At 36.6% G+C, this 24664-nt stretch overlaps 2 protein-coding genes across 8 annotated transcripts; one reads left to right on the top strand and one right to left on the bottom strand.

The window, feature by feature from the left end:
* Positions 1 to 18: 18 nt before the first annotated feature.
* On the bottom strand, positions 19 to 7927 carry LOC106158762 (uncharacterized). Of its 5 annotated transcripts, none has more exons than XM_087018931.1 (7): positions 7783 to 7927; positions 4638 to 5303; positions 4333 to 4424; positions 2739 to 2875; positions 2090 to 2250; positions 1638 to 1886; positions 19 to 1301 (listed from the first exon to the last, which is right to left on the bottom strand). In XM_087018931.1, the coding sequence occupies exons 2-7, from the start codon at positions 5214 to 5216 to the stop codon at positions 1203 to 1205; spliced, it is 1317 nt and encodes a 438-aa protein (XP_086875057.1). In that variant the 5' UTR covers positions 5217 to 5303; positions 7783 to 7927; the 3' UTR covers positions 19 to 1202. The 5 variants fall into 5 exon arrangements, with proteins under 5 accessions (XP_086875057.1, XP_013390308.2, XP_086875060.1 ...); XM_013534854.2 differs by having other exon boundaries at positions 4644 to 5303; positions 7783 to 7922; XM_087018934.1 differs by lacking the exon at positions 7783 to 7927 and adding an exon at positions 7381 to 7729.
* LOC106158761 (E3 ubiquitin-protein ligase RNF19A) lies at positions 7828 to 24175 on the top strand. Of its 3 annotated transcripts, XM_087018929.1 has the most exons (12): positions 7835 to 8000; positions 11262 to 11478; positions 11935 to 12181; positions 12664 to 13276; positions 17531 to 17727; positions 18062 to 18203; positions 19113 to 19275; positions 19654 to 19762; positions 20151 to 20312; positions 20929 to 21184; positions 21556 to 21711; positions 22032 to 24175. In XM_087018929.1, exons 4-12 carry the CDS (start codon positions 12711 to 12713, stop codon positions 22681 to 22683), a joined length of 2403 nt encoding a protein of 800 aa, XP_086875055.1. In that variant the 5' UTR covers positions 7835 to 8000; positions 11262 to 11478; positions 11935 to 12181; positions 12664 to 12710; the 3' UTR covers positions 22684 to 24175. The 3 variants fall into 3 exon arrangements, with proteins under 3 accessions (XP_013390307.2, XP_086875055.1, XP_086875056.1); XM_013534853.2 differs by lacking the exon at positions 11262 to 11478 and having other exon boundaries at positions 7828 to 8000; XM_087018930.1 differs by lacking the exons at positions 11262 to 11478; positions 11935 to 12181 and having other exon boundaries at positions 7852 to 8000.
* Positions 24176 to 24664: the final 489 nt, after the last annotated feature.

The following is a 24664-nucleotide window of genomic DNA, read 5'->3' as shown; positions in this document are numbered from 1 at the left end:
TTAAAAACAGCTTCTGAATGGAGCTATAAAATATTTATTTTAAATAAAAATAACACATAAAAAACAGCAATATTCTATAATTAGTCTAATAACAAATTTATTATTATTTTCATTAATAATAATAATAATAATAATAATAATAATAATAATAATAATAATATTTACTCCCAGGCAGCCAAGTTCTCTCCTGCCTAATTCTTAAAAATGACCTGCAACAAATAAGGTCCTACAAGTCTAAACTTTGTCATATTTACTATAACATTTCTTTCTTCCTTTTCACATTAGTTGTGGGAAGATACATTGATATTTCCTATTTCCATTGCAGTCACCCTCTTTAATTGTACAAAAAATGAAAAATAAATAAATAAATAAATAAATAAATAAATAGATAAATAAATAAATAAATAAAAGAAAGAAATAGAAAATTAATTATATCCATGGAATAATTAAAGATATTGCAATTAGACATTTTTCTCTTCATTAAATGAATCAAATATAAACAAGGACAAATTAATTTGTCCACAATATAAACTCTGGAATGTTGCCTTGCATTTGATGCCACATCTTTGATTTACCATGTATTTTAAAAACTATGGACCACCAAAATAACAAAGGCTCACATTTTGAGTTCTGATAAGATGAAAAAAGTCTCCTTCTACATGATCAAAACATCTGCCAGACTGCAGTAAAAAGCAGTGACATCTATTTATCAATTTCTCTAACAATATCAACTTTTAATTTTGTGTCATCACAATTATTGCTTTGGGTGTCAGCTTGAACTTTCAACTTTCTTCTCTGTGAATACTTCAAGATGACCACCTGTATGTTACAACTAACAATATACCACTTCATGCCTGGATGTCATCATTTGATTTCAGAACTTACAAAGCCATGTTATGATGTCAGCAGTCTCATCATTACTGTTACCTTTGATGTCAGCAAATTTTACAAATGACATCATCAATGCAACCTACTACTGGTAGTATAATATCAGCACCCATTGCAGTGACACAGTCTATGCTTTTTTTTTTTGATACTGGCATAAATGCTGATTTTTTTACACTGACATATTGCTTCTGATGTCACCATTCTGCTGAATAAGTCTGACATCATCATTTTTTCCAAATTGCCTGATGACATCAGCATGTTATGTGATGACATCAGCATGTTATGTGATGACATCAGCATGCCTTGCAGTGAGGTCAGCAAGCAGCAGGAGTTGTAAATTTTGCAGCATATTTGCACAGTTCTGACTCAGAGACACTCTGAATTATGTTGTCCAAGCCACAGCTGAAGTCAATCTGAGGAACAAAAGGAAATAATACACAGATTTAAAACTGTATTTTAAAATAAAACTTGATTGTCAACAACGGGAAAAAAGTAAACCTTCTGTTTTCCTACTTTTAATGACAATGTCAGGCAAACAGGCAAGTTAACATGCACACACAGTGCACACACAGTGCTCACACATACAATTTATTTAAAAAATATGAAATCCACTCACTTTAAATGACAAAATCATGAATATTGGCATAAACACATGTACATAAACACACACAAACATATGATTAATTTAAAAATGATGAAATATGCTGCTCACAGTCCCACAGTAAAAAAAAAAAAAAAAAAAAGCTCACCACTAAGGACCGCCGCATACCACCAGGACATGCAAAGCCATCTCCATCTTTCATCTCAATCCTGTACTGACCCTGCTGACTGGACAACCAGTGGACAGTGCCACGCGCAATGGTAACATCGGAGTGCGTGGACTCACGCTCTCGCTGTTTGGCACTTTTGAAGGGGCAGATGGTGTAATCAAAGTGAGGGGCGGAGTAGTGGAAACACTCCAGGCTCAGCTTGAAGAAGACACCTTGTGGGCCAAACACCTAGAGAGAAGAATATTTTCAGAAATTTAGTTTTAAAAAATGTGCTGGATGGAGAAAGTGGTTTTATTATATTTTAAGGCTTTTGAGACTGAGTAAATTAACATTACAACTTAACTGTATAATGCCTGAAACCTACACAGTGGAGTGTATCAAAGGGGTAGAGGTGAGAGGTTGCGAACGCGGTCTAAACTTTGAAGACTCACAGGATCAGCAGCTTTTCCGTGTTCATTTGCTGACTGAAGATAAGTCGCTTTGAGTCGGGCACCCATGAGTTTTATGGCGTCCTGTTTTTGCTTCAGTTTGCGTAGATCGTCACAGTGGTCAACGCAGGGTGCTTGATAAATGCTGTAATGTTTCTGAGCATCTGAAAGTAAAATTAAACATTGTTGTAGAATTGACTTAGTAAGATATAAATTTGGTGCTCATTTTAAATTATTTTATTTGTTGTTATTGTTACTGCTATATTCAGTATAAATGACAATAAGTAAATTATCTAATATTAAATATTAATAAATATTATAGATGAAAAGAGTCAATCAAGTGACATATCATCCAACTATACATAATAACATTATAGCGTGTTTTAGGTTAATATGTGGAGTGGATAAAATCTGTTGCAAATAATACATACTTTGTCTAGTAATTACCCATCTTTTCCTGTTTGTAATCATTTTTATTATTTTTTTATTCTATTTTTGTTTTTTAGTTACTGCTTATTTATTAGAGTATTGCACTACCCAATTCCTTTCTGTGAGAGTAACAAAAAAAATCTGTAGATAAATTATATATTAAAAGTCTTTCAAATTTGGTGTTAAGGATTTCAAAGGCTTCAGGAAAAGTGCTATGGGTTACCTTTCTTTAAATCTTTATCGAGAGTTTTCCCGGCCCATTCATCACTGCCGTCACAACAGTCACATATCCCGTCATTGACCTTGCTAGCTGTCACTGACACTGGCTCCATGTCAGCCAACTGGAATGTACAGTAAAATCTGAAATACAATGGAAAAGACAAATATGTCATTATATATTATAAATAGCATAAATTATGATCTTTTATTTAATGAATTTGAAGTTTGATAAAATGTGATGTTGATGGCATTGCCAATTTTTCTACCTATCAGATGTCAGCAATTTTGCAACTTTGGCACTTAAATTCAAGTACTGAGCGAGATAATAATTAAGACAATTATATTGACTTCTACTCTCAGTCAATATCCTGTTTGCAGTGTTCAACCATAGTAGAAAATTAACTCAGCTGTTATGGGCGGCCAAAAGGGCAAAAAATCATGTCGTCGATTCAGTTATGTTTCGTCGATTCACTGCCTTCCCATCGATTCAGTTTCAAGTTTAAACGATCCTGTCATAAATTCAACATCTACTTTCGTCAATTCAATTGTCAAACATTTCTCACCTATGGTGTATTAAAACCAATGCTGTCACTATTTTCGTCGATGGTGTAACTATTCTCGTCGATCGTCTAATCTCGTCAATCGTGTAACTATTCTCATCAATCGTCTAATCTTGTCGATCGTGTAACTATTCTCATCGATCGTCTATTCTCATCGATCGTCTCATCGATCGATCGTCAGAGGGCACTGCGGTAGCAACACGTGCTTCTGTCTGTCAATCACGCAAATTTTTTACTCAGCCAGCCATGCTCAGAGTTGAAAACAACTACAAAATAATGTCCCTACAACCGAATAGATTTTAATTTTTAACAACTAAAATTGAAATTGTTGAGAAAATGTTCTTATTTCACTAGCAATCATTTTGTTGTCTGCCATTTTGATAGTCATGTGATAGGCCGATGTGCTACCACAGCGCCCTCTGGTGATCGATCGATGAGACGATCGACGAGAATAGACGATCGATGAGAATAGTTACACGATCGATGAGATTAGTTGGACGATCGACGAGATTAGACGATCGTGGAGAATAGTTACACGATCGACGAAAATAGTGACAGCATTGGTTTTAATATACCATAGATGAGAAATGTTTAGGCCCTAACAATTGAATTGACGAGGGTAGATGTTGAATTTATGACAGGATCGTTTAAACTTGAAACTGAATCGATGGGAAGGCAGTGAATCGACGAAACATAACTGAATCGACGACATGATTTTTTGCCCTTTTGGCCACCCATAAGCTGTGCCTAGCTCAATTTTACTTTTCTGGTGTCTGCAAAACAACATAGACCTCAGCCAAAGTCAGTGACTGTTTTATATACACACAAACTTGTCATATATTCCTCTTCTATAATAGGTGTACATGTATATTTCAGGTAAGTTTCAAGCAGCATTTTAACTCAGAAGCTCATGATAATATCAAGACACTCTCTCACGAAAATAGACTTTATTTTTCGTGAAATGTGAACTGCCCCTCTCTCCATTTTTTTCTTTTAAAAAATACAGAGAAAATCCCCTTCCCTAAGAAACCTACGTACTTGCTATTGCTACATGCAGAGGTGGAGGGTTCATCACTGCCATCTGAACAGTCACAGTAGTCATCATTGAAAAAGTCATTGGAAATCTTCTCCTGAAAAAAAAAATATATATATATATATATATGTATAAAATGTGTACTAGTACTGGGATTCTGAGAACAAAACAAATACAACTCAATCTGGTAACAGATCAAAAAAAAAAAAAAAAAAAAAAAAAAAAAAAAAAAAAAAAAAAAAAAAAAAAACTGACAAGTGAATACATACATTGAAAACTTTTCATAGAAATAATATGATAATGCACGTACATGTACCTTACTATGAATACACTGAAACACATTCCCTGGCAGAGCAATATACAAATGTTGGTCTTTGGGCAACACTCCTCTGATAAATACTGACTTATGCTCGAGAGATTGCTGATTATTTTTGGTGTTCATCTCCCCTCTGCCTAAACCCTGTGGTGTTTGTATCAAGTCCTTGGTTTTATGTGCCATGTTAGTTTGCAGCTGATCAGCAACACCTTTCTCTGAAAGTTCCTGAATTTTGGTTTTATCCACTTTTCTCTTGGTCTGCCTCTGGGTTTGCTTTATGATTACTACACTACTACTTTTATGTGCTGCTTCATCTATTCCTCTGATAGGATCACCAAGCCAGTTTTCATCCTTCTGATATTTTTTCTTTTCTGGCATCTTCCAGTCAACATCGACGCTGTTGATTTCGTCTGCTATTTTACGAAACTCGTCTTCCTTCTTGGCATGGTTGCTCAAGACGCGTATGGACAGCAGTTGGAAGGATAAATAAATCATGGAAACACAAACTATCAGGATGAGGAGCTTTAGAATTCTTCTGCTTGTAAACAGGCGCCGCCTAGTGGGAAACTTCATGACCACTGGGCCTCAGACTGGAGTGTGAAGTCGGGTCACATTGTGTTAGGTGAGAGAGACTGAATGTGTTGACTTTTCTTGGCGCACCTGTTAAGATTAAAAAAAAAAAAACAATTTTAAACATCAAAACAAATAAACGAATAATAACAATATTGGCACAAATAGAAAATGCAGAAATAAACTGAAAATGCACACAAAATATATAATTATGTTTAGTGCAACAAACTCATCTGCCAATTGAAAAGGGTGCACGATACATTTTCAAATTGTCTATTTTTTTTGCAGTATTCTTTTCCTATAAATCTTTCACACTTTGCACAAAAATAGCATGCAGTGTTTTCAACTCCTGTGACAGTAAGCAGGATGATACACAGTTTCGTTTCTTAAAAATCAAAAGGTACTGTATGTTTTACATTTTGTGAGGCCAATAGTTTCTCCTCCTGGTACATGTGCATGTATACTTTTACAATTTTTTAACTATTAACTAAGCAATAAATCCTATATGAATATATATATATATATATATATATATATATATATATATATATATATATATATATATATATATTCAAAAGATTAAAATCTTAAGTCTTGGATATGTCTTGTGATGTCACACATAGCCACATGAGATATTAATAACCTCAAAGAGTTTGTAACACTTGTTATATATTATGAGCCCTTGCTTTAGCGTGTTAGACCCCATTTCCATAGATTTTAGATCAATCTATCCCTGTGGGGAGTCTCACTAGATTACTGTCACCTTAGCCGGTGTGGCGTGATAGACCCATGCCGTGACGAAACCGTTCTGCACATGCGCATTGAGGGTAGATTGAAAGAAGTAATTTCCGGTATGACGATGTCGTCCTTAGTAGGCGCTATGTTTGCACTGAACTATGATTTTCCAATTCATAATTCAGTGGTTTTCGTCATGAGAGAGTATGTATTTGATAATCTTATTATTACAGTATACGGGGGAATGTTGGAAGTGAGCTTTTGATCGTGACTGAACTGTTTTGCTCTGTGTAAAAAACGTGGCAGATCAAAGACTCGTAGTATAAATCTTTTCACTCTACAATGTTCTTTCAATTCAGAGTTCAGTCATTTTCATTAAAAAGAAATTGTGTATTTGATAATACTACAACTTTCTCTACGGGGAAATGTCAGAAATGCATGTGCAGCTACGTACTGTAAGTCAACAGAATGCTACCCCCGCGTGAATAATCCGCCAGAACGGTTTATTCACAACGACGGTTTCTTCACGTGACACCGGCTTAAGCGTCTGGCCCGCCTACTAAAAGTTGTAAGGGTGTAATTAACTACCGCGCCCACTCGGCTGACTGCAATTTAGCGTGAACCCCCAAGGAGTTAGGTCAATCAAAATATTAATCCCTGGATCGATCTAAATCTCTGGGAATACATCCTAAGACCGAAAACCGAGGCATATAAGATACTGTATAACGTACTACTACATGTGTACATATAAGGGGCCGTAGCGATAGTCTGAAGGTTCAATAGTCCGAAGGTTCATTGGTCCGAATGTTCACTATAGAACCTTCGGACCAATAAACCCTTGATTAAAGAATCGATAAAAATGTTACCACTTTTCGGACCAATGAACCTTCGGACCAATGAACCTTAATTCGGACTATCGAGACGCCCTGACATATAAAACTGGGGCGCATCCAGGATTATATGAAGGGGAGGTGCAGAATGACAGGCCTCAGAGGTGAAGCCAACCATCGCTCCCTTGGTGTGGGGTTCGGGGCTTGCTAAACTCGAAAATCTTTTGGTGTTTTGGAGAGCAAACTGCCCTGTGGTATGGTTTAGAACTATAATTTAGCTAGTCAAAATTCTAATTTCAAGAGGGAAATATTAGGGTGATATATTTTTCAGAAACCGAAGGGTTGGGGTGGGGCAGGACACCCCCCCCCTCCAAACACACACACACACACACACACACACACAAACACACGACACAGATTTTATGTTTGAATATAAATAAGAAATGTTAATCGTTCAGGGTATAAAAGCAATCAAAGTTTTACCTCATAGTCAAGGTCTATCCTGCTACTCATCAAAACAAAGAAGCAGCTTATGTAACAGATTTAAATACTACATTCATTTCCCTGGCCTGTATTTGAGTACTGGTATAATTATACTGTACCGTTAAATATACGTACGCGGTTTCCAAATCCAAAACCCCCCCGCAAGTACGAGTACAATATCAGTTTATCAGTTGAAATTTTCTTTCAAAATAGATGCAGAGTTAAGGTGAAATGCAAACGTGGACATTTTTCTATGTTGAAGGTGCAACAAACTTTGGTAAACGTAATGCTGGCGTCACTCAGTGCTGCAGTTGGCAGATAGTGACGTGTTCTCGGTAGCGTGGGAGGTCATTTTTTTAGCTTTTTTAATTTTGGCAAAATATATTTTAAAAAGACACGGTCGTTTGTTTGGTCCCTTCCTACAAAGAACTGCAATTTGAGCAATATATTGTTCGCAAAAACGGACAATTTCTGTGGACAAAGCGATGGAATATCACGTATAAACTCTGTGTATTGCTTACCGGAAGTGCACTAAGGGCGCAGCCATGTTGTTATTTGACGTCATAACTTCCGCGTTCTTGACGTCATATCCTTTACCGAATGCCATATTGAAACTGAATGTATTTGTTTGGGAAACAGTCTTTAACCTTTTACTTAGTTTCCTCTCACTCCCTTAAGTTTAGACGATGGAATAAGTCTCATTAAAACGGACGGACAAAACTTGAATTTTGGAAAACAGGTAAGGCGTATATTTGGTGGGGGTTGTGTCGATTTGGTTGACCTACTTTTAGAACATTCTGCTGAACAAGAAAACATTTCGAAAAATTAGTCATGTATTTCGAGTGTTACATTATGTTTTGATATATTTTTGTTGTCCTTATAGATATTGTTGACAAATTCTCGAAAGACTCATTGATTCTGAGTAAGTGCTCTAGTAACTGTTTTTGTGAGTACAAACGTACTAGTACTAGTGGAGTACTGCCATACTGATGTGACGGGACTGTTAGCTTGTAAAACCACCAGCAATTAAGAATTTGAGATGTCGCATTTGTTCTGAAAAGAAAGACAAAAAAATCTGTAAGCATAATCAGTATGGGAATAGTGTTTTTTTTTCTGAGATGATGGATGACTTTTTTCACCTAGCAAACGGCAGGGAGTTGATAGTCAAGTTGGTAGGGAGCTGGGGTTGCACTAGCAATTTTTTTCACTAGCCAAATCAACACTTTTTTGTCAATTTGTTATCCAAATGGTTTTAATTTGACTAAAATGAGTCAAATCAAGCCCTTTTTGTTTAGCCAATTTAAGTCAGTTTTACCATTTGGCTAAATTGGCAAGTGTTAGCGCTACCCCTGGGGAATGATTTTGACAGTTGACATCAGTCCATGACTCATGGATGTCCATGTGATGGACTCTGTGGACAGTAGTCTTAATTTCATCAAGTAATTATAGTGTGTGCAAGGGTTCATGAACGTGTGCGCACACACACACATTTAGTGTTATTGTCAGGTCTACCTGCATGGCACAAGCCACTGTTTTTTTTTTATGGAATTCAAGTAAAATGAAATATCATGATATTGTGAATCTGTAATGTTGGGTAGTGATGTACTCTTCATTAAATTTCTTAGTATGTGCTGTATGTGAAGAGTTATTTTGACTTCAGTTTTGAATTGACATTGTTTTGTCCGTCTTATTATTTTGGCATGTTTGTTTGTTTGAATGCTACTTGTGGCTGTTCCTAGGTAGAGAAGGACTATTCTTGAATGTGTACATCTTTTTTTTTTTTGCGAGAGCAATGACAATTGAAAGAATGCATTTTTTTCTTTGGGGAGAGAGTGGGAGGTTGGTAATACATTCTCCTAAATCTTCAAAGATAAATACAGTAATTTATTTCATAATTATTTGTCATTATTATTGTTCTTCTTTAAATATAAATTGACTTGAACCACTTTGAACAGTGTGCAAGATTTAAGCCGAAGGGCTTAGGTATACACTAGTTAGTAAACATTATTAACACAATATATCAGGGGGCAGATTGAGACCGTATTCTTGTTCTTACAGAGGACAGTCAGATTTTAAAGTTTACACTGATAAGTATATATTTTATTCTGTAAAAAGACCATCAAAAATGGAGGATGGATCAACAAAGATAATTTGGAGTACTGACAGAAAATATCTCCCAATCCACTCCTGTATATTGTGTGTGGTACAAAGGTCAAACAGACATCAAAATCAACCCAGTGGTTGACATCATGAGGTTGTGGTATTCTATTTATGTTCATATATATGTTAAATTACAGAGTGATTACTATATAGCTATTGTGCATTAGTCATAATGATAGATAAAGCAGCAGCATCCTCTTCTGGTCTATTTTGGGCATCGGAACAGATTAAATCCCAACATGATGGTATTGGAAGCTAAATATGTAGGATAGTCCTAAAATCCAATTAAGTCTTACAAGTGCTTGGTCAGATAATATAAATTCACTATCTTATAGTACATTGTTAATCCAACTGTGTTTATACTAACAACAGCTTTGTAGTGATTGTCAATTTGCTTACTTGTAATGTGCTTTTTTGTATTGGATTAAGAATTTTAGACTTAACTTTCTCAGAAATTATTTGTGTTTTGTTTATGTGTGGAAGAGTTTATAATAATACAGTTGTGATAGATCTGTAAGATGACTTAAGTTGGTAAAATTATAATGAAAGAGCATGGTCGGAGATGTCTGGCTATATACTAACAGAGAGACCGCTGTCTGACCATTTCCTGTGAGGTTAAATGATGACACATAATTTTTTTTAAATAATACAGTTGTCATAGATATGATTCCTACATTCTGAAGAGAAAAAAAAGTGCGTAAAAAGTTAAATTGAGTATAAGTATAGCACAGAAAATATAGATGATGAACTGTAAGGAAAAAGTATTTTAAAGTATTTTTTATGGAAAATTGGTTGTTGCAGTCATATAGAAGGAATCGGCACACTTCGAACTTAAAAGGAGTGGCTCATTACAGATTCATTAGGCAGAACACGCAATACATTTGTTTTCAATTAAAGGGTAAGAAAATATTTCCTCAGCTCTTCTTTCAAATGGTTTTTCTGTGCTGTGGAACATAATTGAAGGCAGATTACTGTACACAAGTGGATAAGGGATTGTGTTTAACCTTTCGCCTAGTAAATATCTCTCAAGGCTGTTTCATGTTATACAAGACACTTTATATTTATAAAAATATCACTGGTTGAATGTACCAACACATACACACAATTCTGACTACCATTATATCATTGTATCAATTATCTACAGAAATATCTATTAGTGTATGCTATTTTCATCGTTTTATTAAATTGTTGTATTTAACGTACCTGTAATCACTAGAAGTTTGAAGTAAATAATGATAACACTGATAAAATGTCTGAATTTCTATATATTTGAGTACTAGTACTGGAGGCCTTATCACTGGCTTTAATGATTGACCTGGTGTTTTAGGAGGAAAAAAGAGATTGCCAGCTTAATCTTTTTTTTTTTTTAATTTATTGATTGTTTTGTGGATTGTATAACCATGGTTATTTGAATGTTAAAAAAAAGGAAAAGCAATTTCTTGGCAACGGTACTGTTTGCTGATGAAGACATCACTGTACATCTTCAGGTGATCATGATTGGTCAGACTGACAGTTTCCCCCATGTGACTTAATGACAGCTAAGGTCCCATTCAGAACAGATGATCTGCGGACTATCTGATCGGCAGACTTGGGCTTCGTTCACATGCAGTCTATGTCTTATAGTAACTTATAGTAACTGGCTCGCGCTGCCAGTAATTACGCGGCGGGATATTCAGGGCACAGACCGTGATCATAAGATAGCGCGAATAGAAAATAGAATTTAGAAAATAGACATTGCATGTGAACGAAGCCTAAATATGGTGGACCTCAGTGTCACTTAAAAGCAAGCCGACTAATACTGCCTCTATAAAACAGATTAAATTTTGACTTTGGTGTTTAGTTGCTAGGCTCCTGCAGGGATGGTGCATGTGGAGCCGAGAAGATCATCAGGGGATTGCATTTTATTCAAGTGGGCTGGCCACATTTAATCTGGAGATTAACAGATCCGCAGATCAACTCTTTTTGAATGTGCTCTAAGATAGCCCAAAGTCTCGCGACTTAAGTGCGCAATTTAGAAGGCTTTGGAGTAGAGCAGAGTCGGAAATAACTGCAGTCTAGCAAGTGCAGTGTGGTTTTTATTTTTATCATTCTTTTTTAAGTTCTTAAGAATTACAGTCTCATTTGTGTGACAAGATGCATTCCCCATATTTTGCGCGTCACTTCTGGTTTTCTTTCTAACATGACACTGCCAGAAATATATTTTTTTAAATTTTACCCTAGTAAATAACTCAGTAACAAGCAAATGGTGTTATTATTGTTATTCATCATTAAAAAAAATTTTTTTTCGCCAGTGTATGCGAAGCCTGTGACATTTTTGGCACTTCCTGAAACTCGGCCACCTAATTTTATAACCATCATGTAATCTCCAATTTTTTCTGATGTTTTCAAACTTCGTTACAGTAAGTCCTCAGTAATTTTCTTGTTGATCAACGCAGCGACACAGTCACCTATTGCCTTATATGGTTATCCTGTGAATTTGTGTGAAAAATAATCGCCACCTTTATTTATTTCAGATTAAATAGGTCTAGATCAGTGGCACAGTCTCATTTCTGAGTATTGTCAGCATTCAGCCAGTGGGATAAGAAGGCGTGTTTTTGTATGTTCGCTGATAACCTTCTCAAGAGATCTGTTCCAAGTATTAAGGATACATGTCAGTTTTTTGTTGCCTGCATGTTTCTTGCCTGGGAGGAAAATGGATAAATTGAAAGAGGACTTGTGAAAAAAAGCATAAAAGGAAAAAGAATTCTAGTCACAATTCAGGTATTTATAATATTATAAAAGTTATTTGTATTTTTAGTGACATTTTGAATCTATATTTTAAGATTTGATCTTTAAGGAGTATTCTTTAAATATTTACTAAGTTCTCAATATCTATAGATAAGGTGCATCATGGGCCATAGTCAGTTACTTATAAGAGGAAGATAATTTTACAAATTTCTCGGGGAATTTTGATAAGATTTATGTTCAAGGTAACTTAACAAGTGGTTTTTAATTCAGCCTGCATTGTAAAGTATAGGTTTTCATTCTTAACTGATACAGGAGGGAGCAAGCAATTGTATTTTTACATTTACAGTATGTTGAAACCCTAATATTGTCTAGTAATTGAATTTATACATGTTCATGATAATATTTGTAAGGCTGCTTAAGCACACAGTGCAACTGAAGAAATCTGTATCTATGCTAGTATACGTGTTGAAGTTAAAGAAAATGCAGTAATTTGAGAAATTTGTTGTTCATTATAGGTCATTTCTGTAACCTTGACCCCCGTGAACTTCGACCTGGTGTGAGCATGTTCAAGATGGGAAAGAAAGGAGAGTCGGACTCACATTCAGTGACTTCTAAATCATCAAAAAATTCTGAAAAGAGGAAAAGTCGCAGATTTTCCCTGCGCCATATTTTCTACCCTAACGTAAACGGTGGTAAGTCAAGGTCACGTGGCAGCCTTGACATTGAGGCAAGGTCAGAGGTCAGCCTCACGACGACCTCAGACAGCAGTAAGGACAATTCAGTTGCCCTCCAGGGGGCGACAGGTGGGGAGGTTATCGAACCGTTCACCCTGGGAGAGACCCACGAGTGTCCTCTGTGTCTGGGCGAGCAGCCGAGGGAAAACTTCCCGGGAATCAGTACTTGCCACCACAGGTCATGTCGTGATTGCTTAAGACAATACTTGAGGATAGAGATCACAGAGAGCAGGGTGAACATTGCCTGTCCCGAGTGCTCAGAGCGCTACCACCCCAATGACATTCGAGCCATCCTGAACGATGACTCCCTGATGTGCAAATATGAACAGTTCATGTTGAGACGCGTGCTGGTGATGGATTCTGACGCCAGGTGGTGCCCAGCACCAGACTGTAGGTGAGTTGTGGAACTGATGGCAGTGGTACAAATGGATAATAATTTGGTATTTTCAAATTCTTTTACTTTTTCTAATATCTTTACTAGTACACGAGCACCAGCACACACACATTCTTGTAAGATTTTTGTGCATTTTTCAATCAAAATTTTTAGAAATGGCACTTTTCAATGTTATTTACAAAACACCTTCACGTGACAAATAATTACTAGTACCTAATTGATTTTTCTAAAAAATGAATTATGACCACAGTCAGCGTCAAGACTGGTGAATGACAGTGACAGTTCATGCTGTTCCATTCTAGTGGTACAACTTGAGTGGTGATTTTTTCAGCGGCTGAATCAAATCACCTTCATTAATTTGTCTGTCTTGAAACAGGTTTCTCTTCCCAGAATTCAAAACGCCATTCTTTAAGTCAAGTGGGTCTAGTTTCTGGGTCGTATTAATGCATGTCTTTGCTCTTAGATTTTCTCATCCTTGCAAAATTTAATTTAACACATTGTCCCCATGTGACTGATTTACAAGTCACTAAATTGCCAAATAATTTTTTATTCGGACAACTAGCCTTTTTACAGCAGTGAAAATTGCTAGACTATTGCAGTGATTTCTGGACATTTACCTGAAGTGAAAGTGAGGCCGGAGTTTTCCTTATTACTTTGGAAAAATGCTAATAATTGAAAACATTTTCTTTTTGTGTTACAAAGCATTGATAATTCATATCCTTGAAAACAGTTTTGTAAGGCTTTAGTCAGGAAAGTTCAGGATTTTATCTTGTGTAAGCTGTAGTCAAGGGAATTCTTCAAGATATTGCATTCTTTTTTTAGTCAGAACTGCTCAATAAACCTTAATCAGCTTTGCTGTTAATTGAGTGTCATGTTACCTTATGTGGCTTGTTCCTTCCTCTTCATTAAGAAGTCGCACATTGCGCTCTAAGGGACCGTTCACATGGAAAGTCTATTTTCTAAAAATCTATTTTCTATTCGCGGTATCTTGTGTTCACCGTCTGTGCCCTGAATACCCCGCGGCGTTATTACTGGCAGCGCGAGCCAGTTACTCCCTGCAAGATACCGCGAATAGAAAATAGATTTTTAGAAAATAGACTTTCCATGTGAACAGTCCCTAAGTCTTCCACCACCCCTTCCTCACAACATTTGACAACTAGTGCATACTGTAGGTATTTTTTGTAATAGAACAAAAAAACAGAATTTCAGTGCCACACACACACACACACACACACACTCACTCAGAGATTGAGAGAGAGAGAGAGAGAGACTTGATAGCTCTGTAACAGTACTTTATACACAGACCTGCTAAGAAAAAGCCCTGAATAGAAGTCCATTAGACAGCAATTGTTATCAGAATGTCCTTGTTTTGGTGCCAAGAAATGGAGACCCGCAAACAGAAAAGTCATCACAGTGCCCTTGGCGCACTTTTTAGAATCAGAGATGAGAGGAACAAAGTAAAAATTAAGAGCTTATACAGAAGTCTCCGTCTGATGAGGCCACCTGGGTCTGAAGTGTTGATAGCGGAAACCTTTGGGGACGTGATTTTGCCTGACATGGTGATAATGTTTTGGAAAGAAACCATAAGAAGAAACAAATGCTTCCCTTTGAAATACATTGCCTTTTTTAAACATAAAATGCTAGTATGATAAAAATGCCCATATATCTTATTTTAATCTTCCTCCCACATACCTTTTTGTTATTTACTTATTTATTTATTTAATTATTTTCTGTTTATTTTTTGAGATATAATTCTTTTCTTATCTTTACATAAGTTGCAAGTACAGAAGAAATATCCATATTAATTTTTTTAAAAATAAAGTAAAAGGAATATAGGTGACATACTGTGATACAGTTTTATAGTTATAATAAAAATAAAACGTAAGGATAAATGTTGGCAACTGATCAAAGTCCCCATTTCAGTGTCATCACAGCCATCACATCTGCAGAGGCAGGGGAAAGCCAGTCTGAGTGTCAAATACATAATATGTATATAAATTAAAAGTAAAAATTACCTCTTCTGGTTAATTTGTTAACACACCACAGTTGCCATCTGCTGTTTCCTGTGCAAATTGGCTCCACACTTTCTGGGACGTGCAAAGTTGATGACGCATGTGATATTGCGACTTGGGTGCTTAGGAATATCAAGTAGATTGGTAGACTCAGCTGCATGTGAAAGGAGGGAGGGGATAGGAGGGGGGGGGGGGGAGAGATTTCACTGACCCCCATCCTGTGTCCAGTGTAGTGATTTCTCTTAAGTTGTTAAGATGAAGTAGTAGTAAGGGTTGGCTTTGGTATGACACCCAACTGTTTTGTCCTGCAGACTACCAGCAATGATGCTTTATTTATTTAACATTTTTTCAATGACGCAAATGGGGGAAGTAACTCTGATGTCAAACTTTATGCAATTTAAACACTGTTACTTTATACAGTGCTAGTAAGTGATACGTCATTCCTTACTTTTTCAAGCTAATACTAGTAAAATATGTCATTCCTGTGGCAAAATATGCCCGGATTTTTTTTCCTCATGTGGAATACTGCTAGTCAACAATGTGATTGAACATAATTTCATAACCTCCTTGCCTTGGCAATTCATTTCATAACCTCCTTGCCTTGGCAATTCTTAGAGCCAACAAAAAGTAATTGTCCTCTAAAAGACCTTTACTTTCCAGCACGTGAGATTTACTAGTACTTCTCCACGTGACCCCCTGAGCAGAGGCGGAGAACTGCGTTGTCCAGAAAATGTATTTTTTTCACTGGGGATTTTTTTTTTTTTTTTTTTAGGATTTGATTGTGTGAAAAATACTGTGTGCTTGTTCTAACAAGAAGATTCTTTCGTGAGTGACTGTTTGGAAAAAAAAAATAATTGTTTGATGAAAGGGGAAGGGATGGTTAAATTCAGGTTTGATCTGATGTTTTCTTTGGAAATTAATCAACATGTTTACCTGGAATGTAGGAAATCCTACCTCCATTCCAGAGCAGCATTGTTCTTCATCTCCATTACTGTTACATCATTATCTTACTTGTCAGACAGCCTATGCCATCGTAAATTTCTTATATTCTGAAGAAAAACCACATGTGAAGACAAAAAGGCTATGTGATAATTACTTGAAATTTTGGTGTTCCTGCCCAAACTCCTCATTTATTCAAGTATTTTACTTTTTAAAGATTTTTTTTTGTTGTTTTTAGTTCCTCACAAAATATACTTAATTAAAACCATTTTGTACACGTGCTATATAAAATGAACAGTCTCATGTGTCCTGCCATATAAATGACAGAGGAAGCACAAGAAATTCTGCATGCAGTTGCAAGAGTGATAAGTTCACAAAAGTCATCACACAGTTTTTCTTCACCCACGTCTGGGTCTTAATATAATGTGTATGTGGTTAGAGATGGAGAAGATCCTGGATAACAATTGTAGGTCAGCCTTGACAAGCTTCTGGAAAGAAAAAAAGAAACCTGATCAGTTCTGTTTTCTCCGTTGTTGCAGTCTGAGTGTCATAATATCATGCTATTCCTCTGGGTGCTCAGTGTGTGTGCGTGTGTGTGTGTGTGTGTGTGGTTGGTAGCTTAAACTCTTAGAAGAAAAATATGAGGTTTGTCTGATCACAATAAAAACAAATTGGTAGTAAAAGTGAAGAGTTTATTTAGATTTATTGACACAGCCTTGCATATATATATTATTTTACAGAAAGTACTTTTAAATACTTATTTGAAAAAATTTAATATAATACGGTAACTCCATTTCATGATCTTGAAAGAATATTTCACATCATGAACATGCCCAGAGGGAGAAAAAAAATGGACAAAAATAGAAACCATTAAGCTTCTTTTTTCTGACAACACGGCCAGATTTTCGCTTATTGTGACCCTACTGTACTCTAGTAGTTTCATTTTGACCTAATCTTTATACTAGTAATTAAACAAGCCATTACTTATTGGAATCACTGTAATGCTTTACTGCACTCTCCATGAAAGAATGTATAGTAGCAATTAAACTGGATCATAAATGTAAGGTTATAGTTTTGCCTTTTCTTTTGGAGATTGATTTCAATGCAAAAAAAGATATTGCTTTCTGAGGTTATGTCTGTTTTATTTATTTATTTATTTATTTACCAATAAAAGTATCTCTAATAGAGTATGTCGATCTATTTCAGAGACTTGAGTCCAATTTTTCAAGCAGTGATTTGCTTATTTTCAGTCTCATTGTCCCTCTGAACATACATTTATTAATTTTTCAAAAAAAAATTCCAGTTACGCTGTGATAGCAACAGGGTGCGCCAGCTGCCCCAAATTGAAGTGCGAGCGTCCAGGGTGTTATACCTCCTTCTGTTACCACTGCAAACAGTTCTGGCATCCCAACCAGACATGTGATGCCGCCAGGGCACAGAGATCGCCACACTTAATTAGGTCATCCTCTGTCAGCTACAGCCATGACTCCGCCTCGCACAGTAAGATTTTCTTCCCGTTTTTTTTTAGGCAGTTTTCTTGATTTTTTAAAAATAATCTTAAAATGAAAAATTTTGGACATCTGTATTTTTAAAAATATTATTAAAATTATTAAAGTATTATTAAAATACACCATAATATAATATTTTAGAAGTAATATTACTTCATGCCAATCACTGTATGATAGTTCTTTCCTGTGTAGGCCCAATCAGTATAACATAAATAATAAACAAACAATTTTACTTCTGTGTAATGTATATTGAATGTATAAAATGTGCAGTTTATGGAACATAAAAATATATTTATTTGATAACACACATTCTAAATGCTCTCCAGATGACATCAAGCCATGCCCCCGGTGCAGTGCCTTCATCATCAAGATGGACGACGGATCGTGCAATCACATGACGTGCGCAGTGTGCGGCGCAGAGTTCTGCTGGCTCTGTATGAAGGAGATATCTGACCTTCACTACCTGAGGTGAGAGTGTGTATGCTTGTGTGTGTGTGTGTGTGTGTGTGCGTGCGCGCACATGGTAGAAAGCATGAAACAAGATTTTCCATGGGCTTCTGATGGTCAAAAAGCACAGGCTTAAATTGGAAAGTTTAACAGACTTATGCGGATAAAATATTTAGCGTGCTGGCATTTTGACTGGAGATGAAATAATAGTAGCCCAGGGTAATGAAGCAATGCTATATATGCTATCAGCTTAAGGTTATTTTTTTTTTCTTGATTATGTTAACTTTCTATGAAACTTTTGTTTGATTGAAAAAACATTATCGTGACATTTGCATGATAACTCAATTTATCCAGCCAACTAACTTATATTTCACTGTTTATTCTCTCTGGATCAATAACATCTGGCATCAAAATGTGAGCTAAGCATTAATAACGGGAAAGCGGAAATGTGATCTTACTGTCAAACCTTTGACTAATTGGAAAATTTCCAAGAAAAATTATGTTTGTTTTTCTGTCGCCAAAGCAATTAAATCATTTCTAGAACAGGTGTAATTTTTACGATTTCCATTCCATCTATTCCCTTGGTGCTGCACATTATATAAGTTGCCTTTATCATAACACCAGTGGTGACATTTTTTTCCATGTTTTGTTTTTATCCATCTAGCAGCACCTTCAGTAAATTACCCAAAGGCCCATTGAATGTTGACATGTTTCCCCCATCTCGTCCACCCATCTTCAACTCTTTTGACATTTATTTTTCATGTTTTATCCATCTGGCAGTCTACACATTTTGTATATAACAGTAAATCATTTACAATGCCAGTAAATTTTGACAATTCTCATTTTCCATCCAGTCTGAGATAATGCTGACAATTCTGGTTTTTCATCCTGTCCGAGTAAAATGCTGACAAATTCTCTTTTTCCATCCAGTCCATCTGGCTGCACATTTTGGGGCAAGAAGCCGTGGAGCCGTAAGAAGAAGATCCTGTGGCAGCTGGGGACATTGGTGGGAGCACCTGTTGGGATAGGGCTTGTGGCTGGGATAGCCGTGCCCGCCATGATCATAGGAATACCTGTGTGGATCGGGAGAAAGGTAAATAATAATAAAAAAAATTAAAAATACCTTTGTCAAGAAGTTTTTTTTTTTTTGCTTGTTGGTTTGTTATATAAGAAACAGTTAAGGTCAGACAGTGAAAGTGGGGAAATTAATAAATTATTCAGGAAGGGTTTGAAATTTTCTAACTGAGAAGCAGTGATATTTTGGTGATCCATTTCACAATATATTAATTAAGTAATTGTTGGCCTCCCATCTGTGTTGAGACAGTAGATTCTTGGACCCCAGTGTTTCAAAGGGTCAGCAACCTGTAAAGAATTCAGTACATTGCCAGAGCACTCACAGCATTGACCTGGAGGGAGATCACAGTGTTAAAGGCTGATGGTTGTCTTAACTGTGAACATTTCATTTTTTCAGCTCCATGCTAAATACCAGCATGCTCCTAAACACAAGAGGAATTTGATAATGACAGGTGGGGTGTCTGCCTCCATCATTTTGTCACCTATATTGGCTGGTCTGGCAGTGGGTAAGTTCACCCTTCCCCTCCTCTCTCCCTCTCTCCCTCTCATTTATTTCATTAAGTCTAATACATTACAGTCCTTGAGAAATAAGCACTTAGATGACAGTGTAGCAAGACTGTATCTTTTCAATTATCTGTAAGATGCACATGTAATCAGCAAAATCAACAAATGTAGGAATATCAGTGACACAGCTGTCAGAATTATGTCTCCAAATGAAGTAGTTGTAAAAATCTTATAATTATATATATATATATATATATATATATATATACTTTTTTTTTTGTCTAAAACATACATAAAACTGGACAAAACTTGACACCATTTCTACCTGGCCAGTATCAGTGCATTATCAGGGTAATAAACAGTTGGATATATATATATTGTCCATTCCAGGCATAGGCGTTCCAATCCTGCTGGCCTATGTGTATGGGGTGGTCCCCATCTCCCTGTGTCGTAGCGGTGGGTGTGGGGTGTCTACTACGGGGGACGGAGGGGTCCGCTTCGAGTTTGATGATGACCAGGAGGTGACTGTTGGTGTGTCTGGACCCTATGCTGGTAAGCTGTAGAACGGTGGATTTTTATGATACAATATTTGCAAACAAAATGGCAGTTGTTTTTAAGGGCGTTGATGTCAAATATCAGTAGAGATATATTAATGTTGTCTTTCTAAAGCTATAAAGAGAGGGTCTGTTTATTTAATGAAAAAAAATCAAAAAGCAAAATGAAAACATGTTTTAGTGTTGAACAGTTCCATTAGCATTGTAATAGACTTGTGAAGATTCTTTTGTCTGAAGACGAAGTCTGACTGCAAGCAGATGAAATATTGGATGGTAAGATCAGACAAATATAAGTAGCTATACACAAAAGAATCTTCACAAGTCGAAAACATGTTTGCCTCACCGGTTGTCCATAAAGTTAAGAACCCCAGTACCCTCCCAAGCAGAGGTTTTTGGTGTGTTAATCCATTGATATGCCTGGTGGTTCAGGCCTAGGAGGCGTCTTCATCTCACTGATCCTGTAGCAATGTAGTAGGTGTTTGCCCCTCTCATACTCATGTGTTGACAGTTTCATCTTCTTTGAATAAGGCAGTAATCAGGGAATGAGGGGTAGGGGTGGGCGTGGGGGCTCAGAAGGGTGAATATTAACCACTAAATCATCTTTGTATTCCCAGGAGACAGTCAGAGTGTAGACACAGGTCACCCTAGTCTTGCCAACCCCAGTATAGGCCCCAGTATTGGAGAGGCCTCTGTAGGGATGACCAACAGTCTCAGTGCCAGTGGCAGTCACATTGACAGGGCCGGGGTGATCCGGGACGAGCAGGAGTGCGACCGCGACTCATCCAGTAACCGTGCCCTGGCTGGCTCCGTGTTGCTGGACGGGAGTCTGTCGGGGAGCGCCGTGGCGGGACCCAGTGGATTTTCCAACAGGTGAGGAGAGACCTACATTGATTGTAGTTTCAGCATGGGAGGTTGTGGAATAGGCATAAGTGCCATATTGCTGTGTGTTTTATTCTTGGTAAACTACATGTTTTTGACTTTGACCAGTAACTGTTATTATGTTTAATGGTATTGTTAGTATTGATAACATCAAGAATCCATTTACCATATGGTCATACATACTTGATAATATACAGAATGTCACAGTGTGTGTGTGTGTGTGGAGGGGGGGGGGGGGTGTTTTCCTGTTGCTATCTCAAACAAATAAGTCTTAACATTGTAAACATTTTTGTTTTTTTTTACACCTGCACACTGCCATGCACATGCATATATATTTAATACTGTTCACTGGACTGTTTCAGACTGGAGGTCCATGTAGATGTGTCGTCTAATCACAGCTACCAGAAGCGCGCCAGTCTGAGCAGTGAGTCGGCCAACTTCAGTCTCAGCGACAAATCCAACATCTACAGCGACGATGTCAGCACGAAAGCTCTGGCTGGGTCCATTACTACCATCAGGTATCTAACTACAGAGCTGCTGAAGTGGGAAATATATATATAATAAATAATGAACATAAGGCATCACAAATTAGACTAATAAATATTATCAACTTGTTAAAGTGAACTTAAAAAGTGTTTAAAAAGAGAAAAGTAAAGAGAGGAACAGAGTGAATAAGTAACGGTATACTTGTGTAACTGGAATCCCCCCATAACTGCCATATAATTGAAATGCAGGTTAAGAATAAATAAAGCAAAAAAAAAAAGCTTTGCTATAATCATGATATCTAACGCATTTTAGTGTGTACTTAACACAACTTTTATCTTTTTGCATCTTGCAGGGACCGAGATGGTAACCCAACCATAGTGCCCCCTATGGACGAAACTTCAGACCATCAGCGTAATCATAGCAACAATCAAACAACAGGCCGCAGTGCAAATAGCCACGGATCACCTCTGTCTGGAAGAAGCGTCAAGTTTTCATCCTCCCAAAGCTCACCCACATCTGGGCGAAGTGTCAAATTTGTTGACGAGGAGGGACGCTACTTGGGCCGGGGTCGCAAAATTCGGCGCCCTAACAGTGGGGATCGGTACCACGACTGTACAGAGAAGCTCAGCATTGGCAGTCTCGATGTTGAAAATGAGACTGGCCCTCGCGATACAATCTTCGAGATTACCACCGACCACTCCAGCTTTTTTAAGAAAATGAGCAGCGCACGTAGCAGCGGGACCTCATATGAGAGCGTGGATTCTCATGTGAGCAACCGAGGCACGAACATATGCCTGACAGAGGTGGAGAGCGATCGCCCCGCAAGTCACTCCCCTCAACAGAAGAACATTCCGTCACCACCAGAGGGCGCTTTATGCAATATCGTAGAAGAGAATCATAGTCAAAGGTCACCAGAGAAAAGTGGGCGGCTTGGTAGTCATAGAAGACGTAGTTGTGAACTGGCGCTGGAACAGGGCAGACTTTCTCCCGATTCTTTTTTCTAGAATCCTAAATTCTGAGTGTTCAAAACACACAGGAAAACTGTTATACAAGTAACTGTGGCATGTCAATCGCAATCCATTGATAGATATCAATTTGAAAGACTATTTGTATTAAGAAAAATATTTTATTTTGACAATTTGCTTGTTGTATGGTTAACAGATGTCTATCATATCATTTTGTGTATTCATATCCATTACTGGAAGCTCTCACTAACCAGAAATGATCCGTCAACTTTTATAAACCACAGAGAAATTGATTTGTCAGGGTAATAGATAAAACTACTACTACAGAAAGCCATATGAACTTGTCTAAAGTGCTTGCTTGCTTATATTTATCAGCTAAAACAATTTGACTCCATCCCTCAATTATTAAATTAACTTGGCTCTATTCTGATGGTACATTTGCCATTATTGCAGTTTGGATATACGTAGTGACTAATTTCAAGTTGGTTCTCTTAATTTTTCCCCGAGAATTACTTAGAATTGCATGTTTTTTTTTTTTTTTTTTCATATATATATCAAATGATGAAACAGCTTTTTGTCTTGTATAATTCTTGTGAGTTGACTTATAATGTGCAATGTTTTTACTGTTGGTGCATTTTTCTTTTTAGTTTTGATATTCAGTCAGTATTACTCTTTGATTATCTTTTCAGTTCTTTTATCATTTTTTTTTATCATTTGGATGTTGGGTGGAAATTTTAAGAGGAACATTTGTTAACTGATCATCACGAGCTGAAATGAAAAGGGAATGCTTTCAAATTGTTAATGCATTAATTTACCATATATTTTGTATGCATGGTCATTTAGTTGCTTCAACTGCAAACCTGTCTTTACTGGACATGGTATATTTTATATAGCCCCAACACTTACAGTATCCAACTTTTTGAACCATCACTGGTGATCCCTTATATCAAATGTGTAACATCATTACCATTTCTTTTAATAATAAAACAGTAAATACTGGCATCTTTGATTTTTACGTTAAGATTTATATTACCTCATCTGCAGATATTAGTTTCAAGGTGTAGATCTTGACGGGGAAACGATAGTATATGAAATTAAGTATCAATAACCCTCCAAAACATACAGATTGCTCAATATTAGAAACAATAAAACTTCAGTGCAGTGAACCTTACGAGTCTTCATATTGTCCTTATTTTATAAAGTATGAGGACATGAATTCTATTAAAATTGGCAGAAAAATTAAGTTTTTCTAATATGTATTTAGGCATTATTTTTCAGTGTTATTACACTTTTATACAGCCACTATAATAATATAGTACTACTTTATATCATATTATTTTCATGGAAGAAGTAGGAGAAGATCGAGGTCATTTGTTTTGACAAACATCTTCTGGTTAATGTCTGGGGCCATAATCAATCCTCTTCAGTTTTGTCAACGTTTTGATTTTCATTAAAAACTTGAAGCTGACAATTATCAATGTTATATTGTACTGAATATATTTCGAAAATAAAAACAATTTTGTTTATTGAAGTGCGTGAATTGTATTCGTACTGCACTAAGTCGTCTACTTTAGGAACAATTTTACATTATAATTTACTGTGTACATTTTCTTGGCAATATACATGTACACTGTAAACGTTAGCCAGTCGTGGGCGTGATAATCACTTTTAGTCCAGTTATTCTATGTGACGGACCAATGCGCGCCTTTCCTCCATATAAGATGATTTCAGTCCGTGGCCTGAATTTGGGAAACACTACCATAGGTGCGTTCGGAGAAATGGCTTAGTTTTAGGTGGTATGCTTCTCACCTGAGGATGGGAAATTCAAATATGATTTCTAATAAGTAGCACCAATGGCACTGATTCATGCTGTGATCATGGCGTAACCTACATGTTGGTTTCGAAAACGAGGCTGCTGTTGATTTAAGAAGGGAGATTTGCGGTCTGTATACAAAATACTATACCATTTAGAGTAAATTCGAATATTATTCAATATAAACTATACTCCTGACTAAATTAG

The sequence above is a fragment of the Lingula anatina genome, chromosome 8, assembly GCF_051362555.1.
Source record: "Lingula anatina isolate TDL-2025a chromosome 8, LinAna3.0, whole genome shotgun sequence".
Lineage (NCBI taxonomy): Eukaryota > Metazoa > Brachiopoda > Lingulata > Lingulida > Lingulidae > Lingula > Lingula anatina.
This window is presented reverse-complemented; position numbering and strand designations above follow the sequence as displayed.